Source organism: Mobula hypostoma, chromosome 9 (assembly GCF_963921235.1).
Source record: "Mobula hypostoma chromosome 9, sMobHyp1.1, whole genome shotgun sequence".
Taxonomy (NCBI): domain Eukaryota; kingdom Metazoa; phylum Chordata; class Chondrichthyes; order Myliobatiformes; family Myliobatidae; genus Mobula; species Mobula hypostoma.
Window position 1 is genome coordinate 113,812,928 of NC_086105.1, and position 18,796 is coordinate 113,831,723.

The 18,796-nt window shown below is 39.4% G+C and overlaps 2 protein-coding genes across 3 annotated transcripts in view; one reads left to right on the top strand and one right to left on the bottom strand.

Moving 5' to 3' along the window:
* The window catches only part of radil (Ras association and DIL domains), a 96,418-nt gene extending 92,445 nt beyond the window's left edge, over window positions 1–3,973 (top strand). Inside the window, exons 12-15 of the mRNA XM_063058950.1 lie at window positions 196–592; window positions 2,092–2,231; window positions 3,234–3,373; window positions 3,607–3,973. Coding sequence (XP_062915020.1) covers window positions 196–592; window positions 2,092–2,231; window positions 3,234–3,373; window positions 3,607–3,706 — 777 coding nt within the window. The 3' untranslated portion in view covers window positions 3,707–3,973. The remainder of the gene's footprint in view (window positions 1–195; window positions 593–2,091; window positions 2,232–3,233; window positions 3,374–3,606) is intronic.
* Window positions 3,974–14,136: 10,163 nt separating this feature from the next.
* ap5z1 (adaptor related protein complex 5 subunit zeta 1) overlaps window positions 14,137–18,796 on the bottom strand; it is a 58,829-nt gene continuing 54,169 nt past the window's right edge. For both annotated transcript variants that reach the window (XM_063058952.1, XM_063058951.1), the window contains one exon: window positions 14,137–14,499. In XM_063058952.1, the coding sequence (XP_062915022.1) occupies window positions 14,226–14,499 (274 nt within the window). In that variant the 3' untranslated portion in view covers window positions 14,137–14,225. The remainder of the gene's footprint in view (window positions 14,500–18,796) is intronic.

Below are 18,796 nucleotides of genomic sequence, written 5' to 3' on the forward strand. Positions count from 1 at the left end.
AATCCATAACAATATAATTTTACTTTTTGCCTTTCACACTCATGGCTTAAATGTCTGGCTAGTTGTCAATGTTTTGTTTGTAAAATAAACTTAAAAAACTAATGTTCTTCTTCATCTCTTTGGACTGGGGCTAACAACATGGTCGGTGTTCTACTAGTGTTCGTGTTCCTTCAACCCACTTTGTATGTCTTACAGGCTGAATTTCCAGTTTACTACAACTGTCATGAACTCTCTTCAGGCAGCCTGGCTACAATTCCCAATCTCAAGATGCCTGATGAGCAATCAGGCCAAAACAATTACCTTAATAATAATTTTGATGCAGAAAAGGATGGAACAAGGTTGAGTACTTCCTGGGTCAGTGGATCATATGGTGATTTTAACACCTGCTACAAACACAACCTGAATCTACAGACTACCCAGGAGAGGCAGAGGGCCCCAGAGAAGAGTATGCAGCCACTTGATCCTTCCTGTCTTTTAACTCCTCCAAATACTCCTCTGAACATTGACCTTGTGCAGACAAATGGAGATGGTAGACTTGCATCAAACTTCAGGAGAAACGGTATCCACAGAAGCAGAGCAAATGAGGGAGAAGGTAACCTTTGGGATACTCAGCAAAATTCAGTACCATAGAGTGAACCAAGTACAGTCTGGGAAATAGAAGTACTGAATATTCCTGTAAACTGGCTTGGACAAAGATTTAGTTAAAATGAAAGAGGATACTCATGAAAATTGCGAAGAAAAATATTTTTTAAAATATTGCATTGGCTTATAGGTTTCCAGATAGCATTTAAGAACAGAACAGGAAAGAGAAAATATAAAGGTTTTGAAGTAGAATGCTAACATCATGTTGCACAGAATAGACAGGCATCATACATTTAAATGCTCACCTGTGGCTTTTAACTGGAACTTCCCACCATTGAAGTAGTTGTGGGGAAAATCACAAAATGCTGGAGGAACTCGGCAGGCCAGGCAGCATCTATGGAAAAGAGTAAACAGTCGATGTTTTGGCATGAGACCTTTCATCAGTACTGGAGAAAAATATGAAGTCACAGTAAGAAGCTGGGGGGAAGGGAGGAAGAAGTACAGGGTAGTAAGTGATTGGTGAAACCAGGAGAGAGGGAGGGATGAAGTAAAGAGCTGGGAAGTTGATTGGTGAAAGAGATAAAGTGCTGGAGAAGGAGAGGGTAGACCAGGGAAGAAAGGGAAGGAGGAGGAGCACCAGAGGGAGGTGATGGGCAGATAAGGAGACAAGGTGAGAGAGCGAAATGGGAATGGTGAATGGGGGAGGGCAATTACGGGAAGTCTGAGAAATCAATGTTCATGCCATCAGGTTGGAGGCTACCCAGATTGAATATAAGGTGATGCTGCTCCAACCTGAGCATGGCCTAATCGCAGCAGCAGAGGATGCCATGGACTGACATATGAGAATGGGAAGTAGAATTAAAATGGGTGGCCACCAGCAGATCCGGTTTTTTCTGGTGGACAGAGCATAGATGCTCGGCAAAGCTATTTCCCAATTTACATCTCACTGATATACAGGAAGCCACACTGGGAGCACCAGATACAGGAGCTGTTCCCAGGAAGGGAGATCAGTGGAGAGGTAATTGCTCCCCCTGTTCACCATTCCCCATTTTCATTTCCCTCTTTCACCATTACCTGCCCAACACCCCTCTCTGGTGCTCTTCCCCCTTTCCTTTCCCCAATGATTCTTGGATGTTCTTGAAGAAGATTGCTGTTAGCTGCAATCTAAATTTGTACTTACTTTGGTGGAGTCATTCAAGTGAATAGCAGGGAATACAGGGTTGGGGTGAACATGGAAAGAGTGTACAAGAGCGTTTATTTGGTGCTTATGACCAGTGATAAATTTCTACTTAAGTTTAAAGCTACCGACAAATTTAATTTATTAATGGATGTTATTGATTTAAAATTTGGAATTTAAACCTCATGGTTTAGATTAGTTATGGAAATGATTATTCAGAATAATATATTTTCTGCAGAGTCAAATGAAAACTTCTGCACAGTGGTTGTAAAAATAGAAATGGTTTGTAGTTATTTATCACACGGGATGAATACGTGCATTCATTTTTTCAGGAAGAATTTCCGCAACATACGACCTACCAACTCCAACATCTTCCAGCCTTAGCTCCGGAGATGATGATCCATGTTATGTGTTTGCTGTGGAGTTGACTCGGGGGCCTCTTGGTTTAGGAATGGGACTGATTGATGGACTGGTGAGTTAGATGAAATACACTTCCTTGTAATAATGCCATAGTGTCTAAAGTATTAGTTGTAGCTCAGCTAATGGCATTCTCATTTTGGAATCTGAAAGTTGTGAGTTCAAGTCACACTCTATAAATCTGAACGGAAGTTTACAATCTGGGGAAGTACTGAGGAAGTGAGACATTGTGTAAAGCCCATTGACTCTTTTAAATTAATTTAAAAGAATATAAAAGACTATCACCATAATCTTGCAGTTTGCAAATTGCCTCTTCCCAATTTTAGAGCTATTTACAGCTTCCTACATCACTATTGTAACTACATTGACTTTAGTGTGATTTAGGATATCATGAAAGATATATGGGAAAACCATGATGTAACATAAAATCCTGAAGATACTCAGGTCAGATACATCTGTGGAGAGAGGAACAGTCAATGGATTAGTTAATGATTTTTCACCAGAACTGGGGTAGTACATATCTACATAAATGCATGTCTTTATTTATATTCATGATCATTCAATAAACAGTAGTGTAATGATCTATCAATTTGTATAGCAGATGTTTGGAATATATTGAATTTTGACAGAAATTCTATTATCATTTATTTTATTTATTGAGATACAGTGCAGAATAGGCCCTTCGAGCTACGCCACTCAGCAATCCCGATTTAACCCTAGCCTAATCACGGGACAGATTACAATGACAAATTAACCTACCAATCGGCACAACTTCGGACTGTGGGAGGAAACCAGAGCACCGGGAGGGAAACCACGCGGTCTCGGGGGGAACGTACAAACTCTTTCCAGATAGTGGCGGGAATTGAACCCAGGTCACTGGCACTGTAAAGCATTGTGCTAACCACTATGCTACTGTGTCACACTAATTTTACCCGATCATTAAATGAACTTTGATTATATAAAACAAATTTTTGAAAAAAATCTTAAATGACAAACCTCTGTTTTGAGTGATATCACATCTGGTGTATTTTAAACTGGTGTTTTCATCTACTTGTAGCATACAACCTTAAAATCCCCAGGGATTTATATCAGAACACTTCTGCCTGACAGTCCAGCAGCTTCTGATGGGAGACTGGGGATTGGGGACAGAATCCTGGCAGTAAATGGAACCAGCTTAATTGGAGCAGATTATGACAGGTAATCGTCAGAGAAAGATCTATTTCTGTTCTCAAATATAAACCACACCTTTCCTATCTTCCACCTCTGTCAATTTTTATGATCTAAAATTAATGCAGGATTGGATTTGTGTTTTGTGGCTCTTCCTGTAGATATAATTGAGAATATACAGTTTGCTGAGATATATTGCCAGAACATACTGAAAACCAGGAATTTCTAATTTCTGGGAGCTAATTTCTTGCTTCTGCTTGCAGTGCAGTTAACCTGATCCGTTCAGCAGGTGAGAGGCCACGATTCCTGGTTGCTAAGTCAGATTTCATCAGTGCTGAGAAGATCAGTGCATCATCCTGTTAGTCACATTACTCCTCTTCATTCCTTCATGTTTAAGTGATAATTGAGCAAAAATGATTGACAGATGTCAATTAAGTACTATTGTAGCTGTCAGGCTTTACCTCCTAAACTCACTATTAGGATATAAAAGTTCATATAAAACACTTTTCTTTTAAAAAAAAATCACTTTTTCCCCAAATAAGATTCCTAAATAGAGGATTAATTAAAAGCAGCAATCAAAAGGCTTAAAATCAGCTCATACCTTCCAAGAGTTTTATTCATACTAAGATTATTTTCCTAAAAGCCACTTTCTCAGAACTCTTAAGCTGTGCCCTAATCATACTGCTGTTGTCCACCTGAGAATAACTGTAATATAGAGGTTAGTAAAGTTGATGTCACATGCTTGGGTCAGTGCTCTCGTTTTGTTTTTCAATTCCTCTTCATTTAAACTGGACGACAATCATTTAAACTTGATTCCTGGGTATGTGAGAGAGTGACAGAGAGACTGAAACTGGGAAGCAAAGGAAAAATGAAATCTTACAATAGCGGTTTTAGAACATTCCCCTTAAAAATAGAATTAAAATCAGCTTGGCCCAGAAATAGCACTGTTATTTGGGTTGTGCATTTAAGACCACAATAGGATTTGCATAGATAAACTATTAATGCACCCAGTTAAGTATCTTAGAGGAAGCTACCTATTCTACACTGCTGCACAAATTTAATATTTCACAAGGCCTTCTAACAAAAGTTTTCACCTGCTCAGTTTTCAAAATTTGAAGCCATTTTCCTACACTTTGAAACTGTCAATTTCAGTGCCAGTACGTATCATGACAAAATCCAAAGTTAAATGAAGGGGTATTGACCCGTCAGGTTTCGCCAGGAACTTTTAAGTTTATAATAGGTGTCTAATCTATGCTGCAGTGATCACTCTAATCAAAACTTCAATTACTGAATAAAATATATAAATTAGACCAAAGATTTAAAAAAAAACAGCTGCTGCATTTTAAAGTGTTAGATTAAATGGTTGGATTTTGTCTTTAATTAGTTTGACTTCAGTATTTCCATTATAGTACATGCTGATGTAGGATCAAATTCTCTTAACTCTAATAGAACTAGTTGGTCAGTCAGAACCAAAGAAGAAAATGTACCAATGGGTTTATAGCACATTTAATAAATGCTCTACCAATAAATGACAATGTAAACATTTTGTAAAATTATCAATGTATGTTAATGGTATCCGATAGAATTAAAAATCAATGCAAGTTACACACACAAAATGCTGGAGGAACTCAGCAGGTCAGGCAACATTGATGGAAATAAATAATCAGTCAATGTTTTGGGCTGAGACCCTTCTTCAAGACTAATGTAATGTTAATGTGATACCAATTTCTGGCATTACACACAAAATGCTGGAGGAACTCAGCAGGTCAGGCAGCATCTATGGAGAGGAAACAGCAGTTGATGTTTCAGGCCAAAATACTTCATCAGGACTGAAAAGAAAGGTGGCAAAAGGAGGTGAAGGGGAGGGAAGGAGTACACGCTGGCAGGTAATAGTTGAAACTATGCGAGGGAGAAGGTGAGTAGAAGAAGGGGAATGATGTGAGAAGCTGGGAGGTGAAAAAGGTAAAAGGTTGAAGGAAGAGGAATATAATAGGAGAGGCTGTGAAACACAGAATAAAAAAGAAAGAGCTGCAGAATAGAGGAATCAGAGTTGATGGGCTGGTCATGAGTATGGGGGGTGTGGGAGAGAGATAGTGCGAGGGCCACTAGCACGGTGGAAAACAAAAGTAGGAGCAAGTGTTATCCCTCCCTTTTGATTTCCTTCATTCTGATAGCCTTCTCACCTCCACTCTTTCCGTCCCCTACCCTCATGACCTGCCCATCACCTCCCACATTTCCCCATCTCCCTTCCTCCAGAGGTACGACCTGACCTGCTGAGTTGCTCCAGCATTTTGTGTATAATTCCATAAATTAGCATCACATGTGTTACTTAAGATATCCAACATTGGGAGCCATGGTAGTGCAGCAGTTAGAGCGACACTGTTATAGCTTGAAGCATTGAAGTTCAGAGTTCAAATCCGGCATCCACAGTAAGCAAATTTGTACGCTCCTTCTCGTATGCACATGGGATTCCTTCATGTGCTCTGGTTTCCTCCTACAGCCCAAAGACGTATCAGTTAGTAGGTCATTGTAAATTGTCCCATGATTTAGGCTAGGGTTAAATCTGTGGGTTGCTAGGTGACGTGGCTCCACACTGTATCTCTAAATAATTAAATAAATTGCCTCTGCACAATCTCTTGTTGCCAATTTCTTGCACCTTACTAAATGAATGAATAAATTAAGGATTATAAAATACATTTTAATTAAATACTGTATATACAGTACATACATTACAAAATTTACATTGCTACCTTAAATCTCTCTCACCTCAATCGTAAATATGGTACAACCTGCAGCTTCAACGAGAAAAAGCCCAGCTCACACAGCAGCTACAAGATATTTATTTATTGATTGAGATATAGCGTGGCCCTTCTGGCTTATTCAAACTTGATAGCATTTTAAGAATCATTTGTGATACTTCACCATTTTTAAAAAGTGCAGGGGCAACAAATGTGTTATCCCTTTAAAGTGTTTTTCTAATGTTTCTACCTATCAGCATTTCCAAAACAGAAGATGTCGAAAAGATTCAGCAGATTAGACTGAATCTTCAGAGAGGGAGAGGGAGTATTACTTTTCAGGTCAATGGCATTTCATCAGAAATAACAGTAAGAAAAATTGTTTTTACAAGTACAGGTTTTATGACAGACGCAGATAGAAACCTCTGCCCTTCATCTGATCCAGCTGATGAGATTGCTCTGAGAGCTGGTACAGACTTGATGGACCAAATGGCATCCATCTCCTTATGAAGGAGAAATGAAAAGTTAGAAGACTGAGATTAATTCTGTGGACAGATCTTGGGTACTTTATCATTCAAGTGCAGATGAAAAGGCAATCTCCTCTGTCTGTTCTGGGTAAAGATCTCCCATCTGAAAAAGGGGTTTCCAAGACACCTGATGAACCTGTCTTTAATGGCAATACAAAACAATTAGGTGGATGTTCGTTTCTTTGCTGTTTGGTTCTAGATGTGTACACAATGGTTGTCACATCTATCCAAAAGTAACAGCAACACTGGGGCCCTGTTTTACTGCATATTTGGTTTTAGATACACTTATAAGCTAGGTGCAAACAAACTGCTTCTCAAGAGGTGGCCAAAATTTTGAGAGTCACTTATTTATTGCAACTGATTTAGATTTTTGGGATCTTGGACAAACAGAAAATTGGGTGACCTCCATATCTTACTGAGGATACAACAGACCAACTGTATAAACATAAGTTCCAAGTCCTCACAATAACAATCAGTTACCTTTTCTTGTAAAAGAAAGATTTAACAACGATTCTATCTTTTTACGCAGTCATCTTCTCCAGAGTTCAATGATTTGTACTTGGCTTAAAGCCATTCTGTAGATGTTGTGGTAATCTAGATTTTAAACATTCTTATAAACAAATTCAGTAAGAAACAAGTATTCAGGGTGGCCAAAACTCATAGATACTCTAGCTGGTTAAACTGAACATTCGGGCAGAGAGTTCTTGAATTTACAATTTTAAAATCAGGTATTACAGGAAGCAGAGAGCTTATGATCACCTTTGGAACACTGCCATTTAGACAATGTTGTTTTGCAAGCAACTGTTTAAAGATAACCCTCTATCCTCTCAACAAGAAATTATTTTTAAAACAAGAGATTTTGTAGATGCTGCAAATCCTGAAGAAGGTTTTAGGCCTGAAACCTCCATCGACTCTTTATTTCTTCCCACAGATGCTGCCTGACCTGCTAAATTCCTACAGCATTTTGTGTGCTACATTTTTTTTTAGAAATCAAACAATAACTTTGAAATGTTATTTGCACAAATTAGACTAGATGACTGACAGCTAAATAAGGGGGCATGAATGTGAATGTAATGATGTAAATCTACCAAATTAGATTTAAATCACATCTTCTATTTTAATATTTGATCTCTCACAAGCATATCTTGCCGGAATTTTTGTAATCCCATGTAGATAATCAGCTGCAATAAGTCCAAGAATTAAAAATGATACTACTTACATTTTTAAACATCAATCACACTTCCTACACTGACTGCAGACCGATGATGACTCTTCTAAATTCTCCCAGGCAATTAGGAAGAGTCCGTAAACCAGACATCTCTGCAGTGTGAATACATATCAAAACTGTTTTCAAACAAACAAGCCACACCATTAAAATTCTGCATTTAGAATAGATTCTTTCAGTATTATGACTGTAATTTTACCTCCATTATGTTAATGTGCTGTTCAAATAATATATTTTATAACTTAATGACCTGTGTTTAAAATACATTTCAAACGTGTACTCAAATAATGTAAGTTTTAAATGCATCAATTTCTGAAAAATTCTATGCAAATAAACTACTTTTCATGGATTAATCAGCATCTTTTATTCTTTATTAAGTGTTATTTTTAATCCAGTGTGTTTATTATATTGTGTAAACTTGAGCACTTCTCCACATGACCACTGCAGGAATGTAAAGGGTCAGAGAACTCTGAACTGTCAGTCCTCAGTTATCCATACCTACTCACGAACTGGGAGAGCATGGGCACTGCAATTACCCTTTAAGTTTTTAAACTAGAAATCAATATTCCTACTCTTGATAACGATGGTGACTGAGTGGAAGGAGTATGGGATAATCTATAATTTCCTCTGCCTTCTCCAGCTGCTCTCCATACAAACATCAAAATTTTATACCTAAACACACAGAAGTCTCCACAAAGAACTGCATTTACAACCCAGTTATGTGACAATATTTCAACTTTAGCTCTAATGAGTATAAAGTCATTTTCAACAACAAAAACAAGTTATAATTTAGCTCATTAAGTATAATTCCTTACCAAAAAAAGAGAAAACATTTGTTTCATAGTACTTATGTGATTTTTGACTCCAGTTTGTAGATTGACTCAAATTATATTATGGATGAATGAAAAATGGAGGGCGAATTGGAAGGGAAGGATTAGATTGATCTTGGAGCGGGTTAAAAGAACCTTGGAGTAGGTTCAAGAATCAATAGATTCTGGGATTGTACCGGATTACTGGAAAATTGCAAATGTTACTCTGCTATTTAAGAAAGGTGGGAGGCAGCAGAAAAGAAACTATAGATCTGTTAGCCTGACATCAGTGGTTGGGAAGTTGTCTGTATCGATTGTTAGTGATGAGATTACGGAGAAACTGGAGACACATGACAAGATAGGCCAAAGCCAGCATGGTTTCCTGAAAGGAAAATCCTGCCTGACTAACCTACTGCAAATTTTTTAGGTAATTACAAGCAGGGTAGACAAAGGAGATGCAGTAGATGTGGTGTACTTGGATTTTCAGAAGGCCTTTGACAAGGTGCCACACATGAGGCTGCTTAGCAAGATAAGAGCCCATGGAATTACAGGGGAGTTACTAGCATGGGTGGAGCATTGTCTGATCAGCAGAAAACAGAGAGTGGGAATAAAGGGACCATATTCTGACCGGCTGCCAGTTACCAGTGGAGTTCCACAGGGGTTGGTGTTGGGACCACTTCTTTTTACGATGTACAGTGGCATGCAAAAGTTTGGGCACCCCAGTCAAAATTTCTGTTCCTGTGAATAGCTAAGTGAGTAAAAGATGACCTGATTTCCAAACGGCATAAAGTTAAAGATGACACATTTCTTTAATATTTTAAGCAAGATTACTTTTTTATTTCCATCTTTTACGGTTTTAAAATAACAAAAAAGGAAAAGGGACCGAAGCAAAAGTTTGGGCACCCTGCATGGTCAGTACTTAGTAACACCCCCTTTGGCAAGTATCACAGCTTATAAATGCTTTCTGTAGCCAGCTAAGGGTCTTTCAATTCTTGTTTGGGGGATTTTCACCCATTCTTCCTTGCAAAAGGCTTCTGGTTCTGTGAGATTCTTTGGCCATCTTGCATGCACTGCACTTTTGAGGTCTATCCACAAATTTTCGATGATGATTAGGTCAGGGGACTGTGGGGGCCATGACAAAACCTTCAGCTTGCACCTCTTGAGGTAGTCCATTGTGGATTTTGAGGTGTGTTTAGGATCATTACCCTGTTGTAGAAGCCATCCTCTTTTCGTCTTCAGCTTTTTTACAGATGGAGTGATGTTTGCTTCCAGAATTTGCTGGTATTTAATTGAATTCATTCTTCCCTCTACCAGTGAGATGTTCCCCGTGCCACTGACTGCAACACAAGCCCAAAGCATGACCGATCCACCCCCATGCATAACAGTTGGAGAGGTGTTCTTTTCATGAAATTCCGCACCCTTTTTTCTCCAAACATACCTTCGCTCATTGCGGCCAAAAAGCTCTATTTTAACTTCATCAATCCACAGGACTTGTTTCCAAAATGTATCAGGCTTGTTTAGATGTTCCTTTGCAAACTTCTGATGCTGAATTTTGTGGTGGGGATGCAGGAAAGGTTTTCTTCTGATGACTCTTCCATGAAGGTCATATTTGTGCAGGTGTCACTGCACAGTAGAACAGTGCACCACCACTCCAGAGTCTGCTAAATCTTCCTGAAGGTATTTTGCAATCAAATGGGATTTTGATTTGTCTTTCTGGCAATCCTACAAGCAGTTCTCTGGGAAAGTTTTCTTGCTCTTCTAGACCTCAACTTGACCTCCACCATTCCTGTTAACTGCCATTTCTTAATTACGTTATGAACTGAGAAAACAGCTACCTGAAAACGCTTTGCTATCTTCTTACAGCCTTCTCCTGCTTTGTGGGCATCATTTATTTTAATTTTCAGAGTGCTAGGCAGCTGCTTAGAGGAGCCCATGGCTGCTGATTGTTGGGACAAGGTTTGAGGAGTCGGTATTTATAAAGCTTTTAAAATTTGCATCACCTGGCCTTTTCTAACGATGACTGTGAACAAGCCATAGCCCGAACAAGCTAATTAAGGTCTGAGACCTTGGTAAAAGTTATCTGAGAGCTCAAATCTCTTGGGGTGCCCAAACTTTTTCATGGCGCTCCTTTCCTTTTTTCCCACTCTAAAATTGTACAGAACAAAAATAATACACTAGTCTTGCTTAAAATGTTGAAAAGAATATTTCATCTTTAACTTTATCACTTTTGGAGATCAGTTCATCTTCTACTCACTTAACCATTCACGGTAACAGGAATTTTGACCAGAGGTGTCCAAACTTTTGCATGCCACTGTATATCAATGATTTGAACTATGGGGATTAATAGATTTGTGGCTAAATTTGCTGATGATACAAAGATAGGAGGAGGAGCAGCTATTGTTGAGTAAACAAAGAATCTGCAAAGAGACTTAAGATAGTTTAGGGGAATGGGCAAAGAAGTGGCAAATGAAATACAATGTTGGAAAGTGTTTGGTCATGCACTTTGGTGGAAGAAATAAACGGGCAGACTATTACTCAGATGGGAAAAGAATTCAAAATGCAGAGACGCAAAGGGATTTGGGAGTCTTTGTGCAGGATACCCTAAAGGTTAACCTCCAGATTGAGTCGGTAGTGAAGGTGGTGAATGCAATGTTGCCATTTATTTCTATAGGTACAGTGCATGCAAAAGTTTGGGCACCCTGGTCAAAATTTCTGTTACTGTAAATAGTTAAGTGAGTAAAAGATGAACTTATTTCCAAAAGGCATAAAGTTAAAGATGACACATTTCTTTAATATTTTAAGCAAAAACACTTATTTCCATCTTTTACAGTTTCAAAATAACAAAAAAGGAAAAGGGCCTGAAGCAAAAGGTTGAGCACCCTGCATGGTCAGTACCTAGTAACACCCCCTTTGGCAAGTATCACAGTTTATAAATGCTTTCTGTAGCCAGCTATGAGTCTTTCAATTCTTGTTTGGGGGATTTTCACCCATTCTTCCTTGCAAAAGGCTTCTAGTTCTGTGACATTCTTAGACTGTCTTGCACGCACTGCTCTTTTGAGGTCTATCCAGATTCTCGATGATGTTTCGGTCAGGGGAATGCGAGGGCCATGGCAAAACCTTCAGCTTGTGTCTCTTGAGATAGTCCATTGTGGATTTTGAGGTGTGTTTAGGTTCATTATCCTCTTCTCATCTTCAGCTTTTTTTTTTTACGGATGGTGTGATGTTTGCTTCCAGAATTTGCTGGTATTTCATTGAATTCATTCTTCCCTCTACCAGTAAATGTTCCCCGTGCCACTGGCTGCAACACAAGCCTAAAGCATGATCGATCCACCCCCGTGCTTAACAGTTGGAGAGGGTTTCTTCTTATGAAATTCTGCACCCGTTTTTCTCCAAACATACCTTTGCTCATTGCGGCCAAAAAGTTCTATTCAAAAGGTTCAAAGGAACATCTAAACAAGCCTGATGCATTTTGGAAACAAGTCCTGTGGACTGATGAAGTTAAAATAGAACTTTGGGCCCTTTCCCATTTTTTAATTTTGTAATTGTAAAAGATGGAAATAAAAAAGTTTTCTTGCTTAAAATATTAAAGAAATATGTCATTTTTAACTTTATGCCTTTTGGAAATCAGGTCATCTTTTACTCACTTAGCTATTCACAGTAACAGAAATTTTGACCGGAGTGCCCAAACTTTTGCATGCCACAGTATAGAATATAAGAGCAGGGATGTGATATTGAGGCTCTATAAGACACTCATGAGACCACACTTGAAGTATTGTGTGCATTTTTGGGCTCCTTATTTTAGAAAGGAATATTCTGACATTGGAGAGGGTTCAGAGAAGATTCACAAGGATGATTCCAGGAATGAAAGGATTACCGTATGAGGAACATCTGACAGCTCTTGAGCTGTATTCTCTGGAGTTCAGAAGAATGAGGGGGGATCTCGTAGTAACATTCTGAATGTTAAAAGGCCTGAACAGATTAGATATGGCAAAGTTACTTCCCATGGTAGGGGATTCTAGGACAAGAGGGCATGACTTCAGGATTGAAGGACGTCCATTTAGAACTGAGATGTGGAGAAATTACTTTAGTCAGAGGGTGGTAAATCTGTGGAATTTGATGCCACGAGCAGCTGTGGAGGCCAAGTCAATGGGTACATTTAAGGCAGAGATAGATAGGTTCTTGTTTAGCCAGGGCATCAAAGGGTATGGGGAGGAGGCAGGGATGACTGGAAGAATTGGATCAGCTCATGATTGAATGGAGGAGCAGACTCAATGGGCCAAATGGATTACTTCTGCTCCTATATCTTATTATCTTATAGTCCAAAAGGTCAGCACAACATTGTGGGCTGAAGGGCCTTTATTGAGATGTACTGTTCTATGTCATATATTCTTGTCTCTAAATTGAAAAGTGATCATATTTAAGGATTAATTAAATCTGCATTTACAAGTAGGCAGAGGAGATGAAAGAACAAGAATAAAGTACAAATTAACAATATGTCACCTGCTGTGGGCATACCAATTTGCGTGACACTATTACAGCTTGGGGCATCAAAGTTCAGAGTTCAATTCTGACATCATCTGTAAGGGGTTTGTACATTCTCCCCGTAGAAGGTATGGGTTTTATTTTTCCGGGACCTCTGGTTTCCTCCTACAGACTTACCAGTTAATAGGTTAATTGGTCATTGTAAGTTGTCCTGCAATTAGGCTAGTGTTAAATCGGGGATCGCTCGGCAGTGCGGCTTGAAGGACCAGAAGGGCCTACTCTGCGCTGTATCTCGAAATAAATAAATGTTACCACAAAAATATAAACTGTAAAAAAATCTGTTGCCTTACAATGATGATATATGCACTTACAGAAGTATCCTTTCTTAAAAAGAGTTGGGTCTAGTTGCAGAGAAGAGGAATTAACTTACCTAGAGCAAAGATGACATTAAGTCACCAAGAATACTACCATAACACAAGAGATCACTGACACTTCAGCTCAAGTTCCCACATGCTGAATTATAAAAAACCTTAACATAAGGTGCTTATTCCTCAATTTTCTTGAAATATCACAGTAAATAAACCCACTTATGACAAAAAAGTTTAATTCCCATTTTATGTTGGCTTTGTACATTGATGTCAATTTGCCAATGTGCACAATCATATCCTGAACATGTTCCAACTAATTGAGTGATTGAGAGGTTTTAAGCACAAGCAGCATTCATTGCTCTCTAGAAATATGATTCTGAAATGAGAAATATGCTAATCTATTTTTATTCTCTTATTTAATGATGGAAACATAAGTTTACATATGGGTGACCCAATCTACGTTTGTAATCTCTACTATTTGAATTCAGAACATCCGATTGTGGTAATGTACACACAAAAAAATCAACCAAATCACAGGAAAAGTCAACTTGTTAAACACTCAAACAACAGCTTTTCACTCCATAACCCTCCACATTAGATATCCCTGTAAGCAGGCTTCTTGAACTGAAGACCACTTAAACAAATAATAACAGTAAGTACTTTATTGATCCTGAGTGGGAAATTATTTCACATTATGTCACTTTTGGAACTCTAACAGACACAATGTCTGAAGGTGCTACACAGGGAATCCAGGCGCTGGCTCTCTCTGTAGCATCTTGCTGATAGTCCTCATGGTGAGTGGCAGTGAAGCATTTGTATCTTTGTACCATCTTGGGCTGGCAATGTCTGCAGAAGGTCCTAGTATGAGTTGAGCTACATTTGGAGCTTTCAGCAGATTATTAAGTTCACTGGCACGGGCCAGGATTTCCTGAATATCATCCTCACTGTACAAGGAGGAAATCAAAGCACTCCGAACAAATGGCCTCATCTTGGACAGGAACAGAGAGACCCTGAAGAGAGAACAAGTCTTGGGTCAGTGAAGGTGGTTTTGTTTTTCAAACAGGTCAATTTACAATTGACAAACAAATGAAGATTTTAACACACATTCTTCACAGACTCCTTTTAAAAATGATTTTTTAAAAGATGTAAACAAGTACAAAGAGCTCTGTGAAGAACCAATAAAGTAATCCATCAACACAAGAGCTGAAAATACCAGAAAATCAAACTTCCCTTCAATAGATTCATCATGAAGTTATTTTACTTGATTCATTTTCATGCTGATATTTCTGATAGGAAGTAATTAACTAAAATGAACTTTTACACAGTGGTTGGGCCAAACACTATAGACGGTATTATAGAAACATAGAAACATAGAAAATAGGTGCAGGAGTAGGCCATTCGGCCCTTCGAGCCTGTACCGCCATTTATTATGATCATGGTTGATCATCCAACTCAGAACCCCACCCCAGCCTTCCCTCCATACCTCCTGACCCCCGTAGCCACAAGGGCCATATCTAACTCCCTCTTAAACATAGCCAATGAACTGGCCTCAACAGTTTCCTGTGGCAGAGAATTCCACAGATTCACCACTCTCTGTGTGAAAAAGTTTTTCCTAATCTCGGTCCTAAAAGGCTTCCCCTCTATCCTCAAACTGTGACCCCTCGTTCTGGACTTCCCCAACATCGGGAACAATCTTCCTGCATCTAGCCTGTCCAATCCCTTTAGGATCTTATACGTTTCAATCAGATCCCCCCTCAATCTTCTAAATTCTAACGAGTACAAGCCCAGTTCATCCAGTCTTTCTTCATATGAAAGTCCTGCCATCCCAGGAATCAATCTGGTGAACCTTCTTTGTACTCCCTCTATGGCAAAGATGTCTTTCCTCAGATTAGGGGACCAAAACTGCACACAATACTCCAGGTGTGGTCTCACCAAGGCCTTGTACAACTGCAGTAGTACCTCCCTGCTCCTGTACTCGAATCCTCTCGCTATAAATGCCAGCATACCATTCGCCTTTTTCACCGCCTGCTGTACCTGCATGCCCACTTTCAATAACTCGTGTATAATGACACCCAGGTCTCGTTGCACCTCCCCTTTTCCTAATCGGCCACCATTCAGATAATAATCTGTTTTCCTATTTTTGCCACCAAAGTGGATAACTTCACATTTATCCACATTAAATTGCATCTGCCATGAGTTTGCCCACTCACCCAACCTATCCAAGTCACCCTGCATCCTCTTAGCATCCTCCTCACTGCTAACACTGCCACCCAGCTTCGTGTCATCCGCAAACTTGGAGATGCTGCATTTAATTCCCTCATCCAAGTCATTAATATATATTGTAAACAACTGGGGTCCCAGCACTGAGCCTTGCGGTACCCCACTAGTCACCGCCTGCCATTCTGAAAAGGTCCAGTTTATTCCCACTCTTTGCTTCCTGTCTGCTAACCAATTCTCCACCCACACCAATACCTTACCCCCAATACCGTGTGCTTTAAATTTGCACACTAATCTCCTGTGTGGGACCTTGTCAAAAGCCTTTTGAAAATCCAAATATACCACATCCACTGGTTCTCCCCTATCCACTCTACTAGTTACATCCTCAAAAAATTCTATGAGATTCGTCAGACATGATTTTCCTTTCACAAATCCATGCTGACTTTGTCCGATCATTTCACCGCTTTCCAAATGTGCTGTTATCACATCCTTGATAACTGACTCCAGCAGTTTCCCCACCACCGACGTTAGGCTAACCGGTCTATAATTCCCCGGTTTCTCTCTCCCTCCTTTTTTAAAAAGTGGGGTTACATTAGCCACCCTCCAATCCTCAGGAACTAGTCCAGAATCTAACGAGTTTTGAAAAATTATCACTAATGCATCCACTATTTCTTGGGCTACTTCCTTAAGCACTCTAGGATGCAGACCATCTGGCCCTGGGGATTTATCTGCCTTCAATCCCTTCAATTTACCTAACACCACTTCCCTACTAACATGTATTTCACTCAGTTCCTCCATCTCACTGGACCCTCTGTCCTTTACTATTTCTGGAAGATTATTTATGTCCTCCTTAGTGAAGACAGAACCAAAGTAATTATTCAATTGGTCTGCCATGTCCTTGCTCCCCATAATCAATTCACCTGTTTCTGTCTGCAGGGGACCTACATTTGTCTTTACCAGTCTTTTCCTTTTTACATATCTATAAAAGCTTTTACAGTCCGTTTTTATGTTCCCCGCCAGTTTTCTCTCAAAACCTTTTTTCCCCTTCCTAAGTAAGCCCTTTGGCCTCCTCTGCTGAACTCTGAATTTCTCCCAGTCCTCAGGTGAGCCACTTTCTCTGGCTAATTTGTATGCTACTTCTTTGGAATTGATACTATCCCTAATTTCTCTTGTCAGCCACGGGTGCACTACCTTCCTTGATTTATTCTTTTGCCAAACTGGGATGAACAATTGTTGTAGTTCATTCATGCAACCTTTAAATGCTTGCCATTGCATATCCACCGTCAATCCTTTAAGTGTCATTTGCCAGTCTATCTTAGCTAATTCAAGTCTCATACCTTCAAAGTTACCCCTCTTTAAGTTCAGAACCTTTGTTTCTGAATTAACTATGTCACTCTCCATATTAATGAAGAATTCCACCATATTATGGTCACTCTTACCCAAGGGGCCTCTCACGACAAGATCGCTAATTAACCCTTCCTCATTGCTCAAAACCCAGTCCAGAATAGCCTCCTCTCTAGTTGGTTCCTCGACATGTTGGTTCAAAAAACCATCCCACATACATTCCAAGAAATCCTCTTCCTCAGCACCTTTACCAATTTGGTTCACCCAGTCTACATGTAGATTGAAGTCACCCATTATAACTGCTGTTCCTTTATTGCACACATTTCTAATTTCCTGTTTAATACCATCTCCGACCTCACTACTACTGTTAGGTGGCCTGTACACAACTCCCACCAGCGTCTTCTGCCCCTTAGTGTTACGCAGCTCTACCCATATCGATTCCACATCTTCCCGGCTTATGTCCTTCCTTTCTATTGCGTTAATCTCTTCTTTAACCAGCAACGCCACCCCACCTCCCCTTCCTTCATGTCTATCCCTCCTGAATATTGAATATCCCTGAACGTTGAGCTCCCATCCCTGGTCACCCTGGAGCCATGTCTCTGTGATCCCAACTATATCATAATCATTAATAACAATCTGCACTTTCAATTCATCCACCTTATTACGAATGCTCCTTGCATTGACACATAAAGCCTTCAGGCGCTCTTTTACAACTCTCTTAGCTCTTATACAATTATGTTGAAAAGTGGCCCTTTTTAATGTATGCACACACATAAACATTGGGTTAATAGAATTCCCTTTTAACATTCAAAAGGGATGAGGTGGATATGTTCACATCTATACACCTAGAGAAAAGTATAAAATGCAATATATGGACTGCACTTCAGATATCTGCATTGTAAGCCCCAAAATCAGGGGTTTGGTACTGAAAACACAGGCATCCGTCTGCTAATTTATTCCTTATGCTTTCCATAAATTGTAATTGGCCAGTAACATTTTTGAAAACAATTTTAGTATTGCATCGTTCTCAACTGAGAGGAGAATACACAAAGAAACACTTCTTATGTGTTAGTGATCTGCGCAGATAAGCTATAGGTTAAGTAGTGTGGTTAATAGAATGAAGAAAATAATTAGAGAAAATATGAATAAAGGAATGTAAAAGCTGTGAAATGCAGAGCTGTACAGATTACTAAGCAGGTCAGGCCATGTTAGTAGAAAGGAAAAACTGAACAACTGATCTACAGCAAAAGTGGCCAGTCCAGAAAGTGAGCTAACTGAAACTGTTGAATTCATACTGAGTTTAGACTGTTCCAATAGAAGATGAGGTCATAGCAGTACAGCACAGAAACAGACCCTTTGGTCCATCTAGTCAGTGCCAAAAAAATTATTTAATCTGTCAACTCTCAATGACCTGCACCGGGACCACAGCCCTCCATGTCCCTACTATCCATGTATTTATCCAAACTTCTCTTAAACATTGAAATCCAGCTTGCATGCACCATTTGTGCGAGCAGCTCATTCCACACTCTCATGACCCTCTGAGTGAAGAGGCTTCTTATGTTCCCCTTAAACTTTTTGCTTTTCACCCTTAGCCCATGACCTCTGTTTGTAGCTCAACCCAACCTTGCTGTGGAAAAAGCTTGCTTGCATTTAGCCAATCTATACCCTTCATAATTTTGTACACTTCTATCAAATCTCCTCTCAATCTCCTATGTTCTAAAGAATGCAGTCCTAACCTATTCAATC